This window comes from Alligator sinensis, unplaced genomic scaffold (genome assembly GCF_000455745.1).
Source record: "Alligator sinensis unplaced genomic scaffold, ASM45574v1 scaffold246_1, whole genome shotgun sequence".
Lineage (NCBI taxonomy): Eukaryota > Metazoa > Chordata > Crocodylia > Alligatoridae > Alligator > Alligator sinensis.
In genome coordinates, this window is record NW_005842367.1 from 110,221 (window position 1) to 119,502 (window position 9,282).

Sequence of the window (9,282 nt, forward strand, 5' to 3'; positions counted from 1 at the left end):
GTATATTATTATGTAAAAAGGAAAAGAGCACCAGCTTCTTCAGTAGCCATCTTTTAAAAGAAAGCAGCAGCTGCCAGTGCATTTTGTGAAGAGCTCAGTGGTGTGCACTAAAAGTGCTCTGAGAACTCTGACTAAATCAAGCCCCATAGGCCGAATCCACATGAGTGTGGCTTTTTTACCCAGGTACAAGAAACTTGTACCCTGGGAATGTCTGTGCCATGTTCCCTTTGGCATGTGGCAGGTTACTCTGGGTGGGGTAGTGGAGGCTGGGCCCAGCAACTGTGCTGGCCCCAGCAGCCTTACCTGGGGTAAGCTAGGCACCAGACCCTGTCGAGACTGAGGTGCTTCTGCTTAAGCTGTGTGCCTAGGCAACTTCAAGATCACGTACAAAGGGCAACTATGGAGTTTTAGACAAGTACAGGATTTGATGGTATGTGAATAGAAGTTTTCATAATCATAGCTTAGAATTTAGGCATCTAAACCCAAAGTCCCAATTAGATGTTTAACTCCTTTATTGGATCTAACCTTTAGGAACTGACAATAAGAATTTCTGTTATAAACTGGGACCTCATCATTTAGAAACAACAGGGCTAAGTACAGACAGTCAAAAGCCCAACGCTGAATCAATTCAATCTTTGCAGGTTAGTCTAAGCTGCATAGATTGAACCAATAAGCAAGTGAACAGACATTCACTTTTGATTCTGGAAATGCAACCACATGCCTGCAGTGGCTTAGGCCAGAAAATGGGGGTTGCTAGGGTATGTCTCCCTGCCTAGATGGAACAGACGCCTTGGGCCAAGGCTAGCCCAACCACCCTATGAGGGGGGAGGAGGTTACTGGGGAAGTGCAAAACGTGCTGGGGGACTGTGAGTTAAGTTGAATTTGGAGGGGATCTGGGACAGAAGTTCAATAAACTGATTTAACCTACGTTAAGTCTTATACTACATCCATCTAGGTTTATCTTAAACCAGTTTCAGCAATTTTGAAAGCAGTTCATGTACACTGAACTTCTGTTGTGTTACATATTTGATCAGTTTCCCATCACTTATACTTGTTTATGTGACATTTCTGTCCCAAGCCCAGAGGAAGAGTAAGACTGGGCATATTAAATAATCACAAAACTAAAAGCCACAAATGTGATGCCATAAAAAGGAAAATGTACAAAGTATTATCAGCAGCAATAAAGTTGCTTAAAGTTAATAACTTTGTACAGCATCACTGATGAGATCTCATCTGAAATACTATGTACTATTCTGGTTACCTATGGTCAAGGAAGATGAGCTCAAACTGGAAATGTTGCAGTGAAGGGCTATTAGGATGATTAGAGGAATGTAAAGGCTTTCATATGAGAGGAAACTTGAAGGGGATTGCTGTTTTAGTCTAGCAAAACAAAAACTTGAGAGAGAGGAGTAAACCCCCAAGGAGAACCACACCCACCCCCCCCCCCACCCCCCCCCCCCCCCCCCGAAAACTTTTTGAGCTAAAGGACAGAGTTGGCTTAAGTACAAATGAGTAGGAGCTAAATTTATTCTTGGATTGCTCCTTGTATTATCTTCACATTAGAACCTAGTCTTTAATGGCTTGCATTATGTATGAGAATCCAGATAGGCTTACAGCTTTAATTATTCCACACAAAAGACAAAAACAGTCATTAAGTATTAAATGCATCATTTACATGATAATAAAAATCCTACTCTTGCAATGAGCTTTTGGGTAACAACGGCATCGTTTTTCTGTTATGATTCTTCAACTTCTTAAATTGCAGTTTCACAGGTGTGATCCCTGTTAGTTGCAACCATTATGAAAATGAGTTTTATCACATGAACTTTTGACTGGGGTCCATTTCAGTGTCACCATGGCCCTCACGCAGCAGCTAGAATATCATGGTTTCAAAGCTCAAGATACTTAATAAAGGCAATCCACTTGTTCAGAGTACACTGTCTGTATCAGCTTCTACCTTTACTAGAAGTGGCATTTTCTGTCATTGTATTAGTTCTGCAGGGCCAACAGCAGTAAAAATATAAAAAAAACACTTTTTATCAGTAAAGCAGAACATATGTTCATCACAAAAAATACATCAGTAGATGGCCCGAATAAGGAATCTTTAGAGACAATTTGTTGACTATGGCATCGTTTTAATAGATGTGTAACACCTATGATTATTTGCTTAATAGTAAAAGATAGTAAAGCTGTGCAAAGCTTCGGGTTGTGATTCGATTCGGAGGAGATTCGACCTGATTTGTTGGCCGAATCTCCGAATCCAAATCAAATCAGGGGACCAACTAAAAGGTCCAAATCAATTCAAAGCTCTCCAAATCTTTGGAAAAGATTCAGCTAACTCTGATGATTCAGACAGTCCCCAGTGGCTGCAGCAGGGAGCTGCAGCTGGACTCAGAGCTGGTAAGTACTAGAGGCGGGTCCCGGCCCTTTAAAGAAAAGTCCTGGTGCTCACCAGGTGCTGCCAGGCGGGGGGCAGTCCTTGCTGCTCCCCACTTCCCCATGCTGTATGGGGGGCTCTACATGAGCCCCCCAATGCCACTCCCACCCCCCCAGCCCCTCCATGGCTGCCCCGCCCACCACAGCTCTGGCCCTTTAAGAAAAAAATGGAGAAAAACCCCAGGACTCACTGCTCCTGCAGTGGCCTCGGGGGGCTCATGGAAGAGGCCCCCATGCAGTGCAAGGCAGCGGATATCACCCCCTGCTGGCAGGAGCGGTGAGGGTGGGGGTTTTCAGGGGGGGTTTCTTAAAGGGCCAGAGCCATGGCAAGTGGGGCAGCCATGGGAGGGGAACTGGGGGAGTGGGGGGGGTCAGGGGGCTTGTGGAAGAGCTCCCCACACAGTGTGGTGCAGTGGAGGGCACCAGGTATCACCCCACTGCCCAGCAGCACCCAGTGAGTCAGGGCTTTTTTTTTTTTATCAAGTGCTGGGAGCTGGGGCAGGCAGGGCAGCTATTGCCAGGCTGGGAGAGCAGGCGGTGCATGGGCCTGGCTGATTCAGAGATTTGGCAGCAACTGAATCTCTGAATCAAATTTGGCTGAATCGATTCGGGACACTGATTTGAATCACTGAATCAAATCACTGTCCCCTGAATTGGCCAAATCTGAATCCAAAGTGAATACTAGCCACTTCACACAGGCCTAAAAGATAGCCAATCAAGGATTATACCAATGGTGGTATATATTTTGCATTAACAGCACTGAATGCACTGTCCCAGGGAGCTTACAACTAAGGCAGGATGCAACAAGTAGACAAAATACACAATTGGGGTGAGAGTCATTTGGAAGGAAGATCTGAGAGAGTATGTGTCCCTTACTGAATGGGGGAGGCTGAAGTACTCAATACCTTTTTAAGTTCTGGTGCGGAAAAAGACTGAAGTAGTACTCAATGCCTTTTTTACTTCAGTCCTTACGGGCAAGGTCAGCTTCTAAACTATTGCACCTGGCAGCACAGTTGGAAGAGAAGGTGAGCAGCTGACAGTAGCTAAAGAACAAGTTAGGGGCTCTTTAGAAAAGCTGGATGTGTATAAGTCCATGGGGCCAGACGCAATGCACCTGAGGGTGCTGAAGGAGTTGGCCAATGTGATTGCAGAGCCGCTGGCCATTATCTTTGAAAACTCATGGCGATCAGGAGAGGTCCCAGATGACTGGAAAAGGGTAAATTATAGTGCCTATCCTGAAGAAAGACAAGAAGGAGGATCTGGGGAACTACAGACTGGTCAGCCTTACCTCAGTCCCTTGAAAGATCATGGAGCAGGATTCCTCAAGGAATCCATTTCTAAGCACCTGGAGGAGAAAGAAGTGACTAGGAACAGTCAGCATGGATTCACCAAGGGCAAATCATGCCTGGACAGCCTGATTGTCTTCTATGACAAGATGACTGGCTCTGTGTATACAGGAACAGCACTGGATGTGATGTAACTTGACTTTAGCAAGGTTTTTGATATGGTCTCCCACAACATTCTGGCAAGGAAGCTAAGGAATGGACTGTATAGTGGGTTGGATGAATGGACTGTAAAGTGGATAGAAAACTGGCTGGATGGTTGGGCTCAAAGGGTAGTAATCAATGACTTGATGTCTAGTTAGCAGCCAGTCTCAAGTGGAGTGCCCCAGGGGTCAGTCCTGGGGTGAATCTTGTTCAATCTTCTTGAACAATCTGGAAGATGGGATGGTGTGCACCCTCAGCAAGTTTCTGGATGTTGCCAAGCTGGAGAGAGTAGTAGATATACTGGAGGATAGGACCAGGATTCAAAGTGACCTAGACAAATTAGAGGATTGGATCAAAAAAATTTCATGAAGTTCAATAAGCACAAGTACAAAGTGCTGCACTTAGGACAAAAGAATCCCATGCATTGGTACAGGCTGGGGACCAACTGGCTAAGTAGCAGCTCCACAGAAAAGGACCTGGAGGTTGGAGTGAACAATAAACTGAATATGAGCCAACAGTGTTCCCCCGTTGCGAAGAAGGCTAACAGCATACTGGGCTGCATTGGTAAGTGTGTTGCTAGCAGCTCAAGGACAGTAATTATTCCCCTTTATTCAGCACTGGTTAGTATCTGGAGTATTGTGTACAGTTTTGAGCTCCCCATTACAGAAAGGATATAGACAATTTGGAGACAGTCCATCAGAGGGAAACAAAAATTATTAGAGGGCCGGGGCACATGACGTCTGAGGAGAGGCTGAGGGAACTGGGTGTATTTAGTCTGCAGAAGAGAAGACTGAGGGGGATTCAATAACAACCTTCAACTACCTCAACGGTGGTTCCAGAGAGGATGGAGCTAGACTGTTATCAGTGGTGGCAGCTGACAGAACAAGGGGCAATGGTCACAAGTTGTAGAAGAGGGTGTTCAGGCTACATATTAGGAAAAAGCTCTTACTAGAAGGGTAGTAAAGCATTGGAACAGGCTACCCAAATAGGTCATGGAATCCCCCTCCTTGGAGGGTTTTAAGACACGGCTAGACAAAGCCTTGGCTGGGATGATATAGTTGGGCATGGTCCTGCTCTGAGCAAGGGTTGGACTAGATGACCTCCTGAGGTCCCTTCCAACATTAATTTTCTATGATTCTAAGATGAAGTGACAGGGGTGAAGCAGCAGTCACAGTTCCCAACTGCAGCAGTAGCAGTATTACAAGTGTCTAAGGCCATGTCTATGCTGCTTCCATCCTGAGCATAAGAGTACAGCCAGCCTACATGCTCCCACTCTGTGTACATAAAAGCATGAAAAACAGGCAGTGTACCTAGTTTAGCATAGTTCTGGTAGCATGCCAAGAAGCATGAAGAAGACAAAGAGCTTGAGGACAATGCTGGGGCACAGGTCAGGGCTGTGCTAAACTTTATACTCTGCCTACTATCAGGGTTTGGCTCATGCTGAGCAGGACCAGGCAGGTGGGATAACAGCACTCGCAGACTCACCACATTGGTCGTATACACAAGCCCTAAAGCTTCCAAACAAGACCAGGACCAGCCTGGGCTTTTCACTGTACCAATGTACAGGAGGACATGGCACCAGGAGGGGAGAAGGCAGTTCTCAAAGCCAATAAAAAGATGAAAGAAAAGAGGATAGAGGTGGCCCCGAGACATCAAGAAACAGGTCTTAGAACTAGTGAAATAGCAGTCCTGGTGACAAAAAAGTGATATTGGACAGGATCCAGCAGCAGACTAGCTGTAGGCAATCAAGGTAGACATTGTCTTTAGCAAGTTCCCAAAGTATTTAGAGGTAAAATTCTAACAGCAGTTAGAGGTAGGTGTTGATGATGAGAAAGCCCCAGTTAGAAAAATGAAGCAAGAAAGGGAGGAAAAGAAGTCAGGGCCAGGCAGAAATGGTCTTAAGGGAACTGTTGAAGGACTGTCAAGTGTTCTAGGACAAAGTAAGGGCAGATCAGACTAGGCAGCAGAGTAGATACAGCTCTTTGAGTCCTGTGATCTTAAATATGGAAGTGCATCTCTCGGGGATCACTGCTTCTAGAGGGCAACATTTCACCATGATCCAAGCTATAACTCACTTAAATCAAGACAGTGTGCTTGTTCAGCAAGCTCCCATAGGTTGCACTTCTAAGTTCAAAACAGTTGCCTCCATTAAATTGTCTGCAACCCCTAGCAAGTTTTTAATATGGCCCTTAGCTGAGCAAAATTTGGATGCCTCACCTGATTAAGTCATTCTAACCAGATGCCTGTCTTACTGCTCTCTCAAATGACTTTGCTTGTTTTTACAGAATTAGAGCTATGAAAACAGAAATACATCTATCAGTGGCAGAGTACCATTAAGGCAAATTAGCTAAACATTCATTCATACATAAAATTAAATGTATTCAAACATCTTTAAACTGCTTTAAAGTTTTTTAAAGTTAAACATCTTTAAACTGCTTTACCAATGATCAGCATGCTCATAAAAAACACCATAATAAAAAAAATCCACATGAAGAATCTGTCCATCACTTTTGCTACTTTTTTCCACTCAATCCCTTTAGCACGGTTTGCTTTGTGGTCTCTAACACAATTAGCAATATACTCAATATTTTTTATCAGTATTTTATAGCAAGAACAGCAGTTGACACCATCCTTTGCATTTTCACACTGAATTCCATAGCTTTTATTTATAGGTCCATTCAGCTGCTTCTTGAGGTCACTGTCATTGTTTCTGTTCCTGGAAAGTTGATTCCTTACCTCTTCATATCTGTCTTGTCTTTTCTGATACTTATCCTTCCTTAATTTATGTTCTTGATCTTTCTCCCTTTGTGGACTTATGCAATTCTCACCCACATCATAAACAAAAAAAATTTTTGACATATAGTCCAAAATAACCACCCTGGCCCATTGTGGAACAGGTTTTGCTTCTGACCCACAGTGATGAATATTCATTATGATGATTGTCAGTGCGGTGGAGGCAGTGATCATTGTCATAGTTGCTATGTAATATTTGCCTGTAATGTTCAAAAGTGAATGTGTATTAAAAATATTAATGTTAAATCATCTTCTCCAGAAATGAAAAAACACAACATGAAGCTAAACAGAACGGTAAGAAGCTATTTGCACTAAATTTGCCACTTAAAAAGGAATTAATTTATTAAAATAAAGACCTCACACAGATCATTACTATAATTATACCATTTGGATAAGAATCTTCATTGAATAATCAAGGTCAATATTCTTCACACTCCCACACTCCCACATTCTGACAGCACTGGGTCAGAGGAGGGGCACACTGAAGTGCTCTGGGTCCATATACAAGGGGGTCAGGGGGGAAGGGACTTAACGGTAGGGGTTGACTACAGGCCACCCAACCAGGGGAAGAGCTGGACCGGGAATTCTCAGGTCAGCTTGTGGAGGCAGTTAAGTCAAGGGACGTAGTCATCATGGGTGACCTAAACTATTCAGACATCTGCTGGGAAGAGCAGTCAGCCAGGTCTGACCGCTCACGTAGGTTCCTAGCTGAGTTACAGAACCTCCATCTAACCCAGGAGGTGCACAGTCCCACCAGGGGAAATGCCTTGTTGGACCTGGTCCTGGCCACAGGCAATGACCTAGTGAGTGGACTGCGGGTTCTCGACCACCTGGGCGATAGTGATCATCGCCTACTGGAATTCACCATCCAGCACAGGGTGTCAAAAGCCTGTGGCAAGGCAAAAGCCCTAGACTTCAGGAGGGCGGATTTCAATGAGGTAAGGAGACTAGTTAGGGAGGCACTGAGGTCCCAGAGGGGAGGGGAGGGGAGTTGGGAGTCTAGGAAGAGTGGTCGCTCCTTAAGGAGATGATCTTCAAAGCCCAAAGAATGACAATCCCCACATGGATCAAAGAGCGCAGGAGTGCTCACCAAAAGCATCCACTAACGTCTCAAAGCTAAAAAGGAGGTGTACACCCAATGGAAGGGAGGGGCCATCACCAAGGAGGATTATACTTCCATTGCCTGAGATTGTAGGGGGACTGTTAGGAAGGCTAAGGCAGAGATGGAACTGGGACTAGCGACCCAGATCAAGGATAACAAGAAGTCCTTTTTTAAACACATAGCGGGTAAAAAGAAGGTCCTGGTTAACATAAGGCCTCTGCAGGATACACTAGGAAATCTGGTGGCCGCACGAGACAACAAAGTTAACCTCTTTAACAATTTCTTTGCCTCCATCTTTTTGAGCAGGGATTGGGGCATCCCCCCCACTGGGATCCCCAACGGACCCAGGGGAGGCACAGCCAGGCCCAGGGTCATTGAGGACCTAGTCAGGGAACTTCTGGTGGGTCTAGATGTGTTCAAGTCAGCAGGTCCTGATGATCTCCACCCCAGAGTGCTGAGGGAATTAGCAGAGGTCATTGTGGGACCCTTGGCACAGCTTTACGAGCACTCATGGTGCTCTGGCAAGGTGCCGGAGGACTGGAAAAGGGCCAATGTAGTTCCTATTTTCAAAAAAGGGAGGAAGGAGGACCCAGGAAACTACAGGCCTGTTAGTCTTACCTCAGTCCTGGGTAAGCTTTTTGAAAGAATTATCCTGGCGCATGTCCACGAGGGGCCAGCAGGGGAGATTATGCTTAGGGGCAACTAACATGGGTTCATTAGAGGCAGGCCCTGTCAGACCAACCTGGTTGCCTTCTATGACCAGGTAACAAAATCCTTGGATGCAGGTGTCGTGGTGGACGTAGTCTTTCTGGACTTTAGGAAGGCCTTTGACACTGTTCTGATTAAGAAATTAGCGACTGTGGCGTCAATGCCTACACAGTCAGATGGGTCACAAATTGGCTGGAGGGCCTCACCCAGACAGTGGTGGTGGATGGGTCTTTTTTGAACTGGAGGTATGTGGGAAGTGGGGTCCCCCAGGGCTGTGTCCTTGGGTTCACACTGTTCAACATCTTCATCAGCGACTTGGACGAGGGAGTGAAAAGCACCTTGTTCAAATTTGCGGATGACACTAAAATGTGGGGAGAAGTGGGCACACTGGAGGAGAGGGACAGGCTGCAACTAGATCTAGACAGATTACAGGGGTGGGCAGATGAAAACAGGATGGGATTCAATACTGACAAGTGCAAGGTCAGTATTGAATCCCGGGGAGAGATTACCAAAAGAGGAGTATACCTCCTCTGCTCGCACTTGTAGGGAGGCAGTTAGACGGTCCAAAGCTACCATGGAGCTGAGGATGGCATCCCAAGTAAAGGATAACAAAAAATTGTTGTTTAGATATATCGGGAGTAAAAGGAAGGCCCAGGGAGGAATAGGACCCCTACTAAATGGGCAGAAGCAATTGGTGACGGACAGGGGGGACAAGGCTGAACTCCTCAACGAGTTCTTTGCCTCAGTGTTCCTAAG

The 9,282-nt window shown here is 45.5% G+C and overlaps 1 protein-coding gene across 1 annotated transcript in view; it reads right to left on the minus strand.

Moving 5' to 3' along the window:
• Positions 1-6,350: 6,350 nt before the first annotated feature.
• Positions 6,351-9,282, minus strand: part of CHRNA9 (cholinergic receptor nicotinic alpha 9 subunit) — a 9,805-nt gene continuing 6,873 nt past the window's right edge. The window contains 1 exon segment of the mRNA XM_006029216.1: positions 6,351-6,916. Coding sequence (XP_006029278.1) covers positions 6,351-6,916 — 566 coding nt within the window.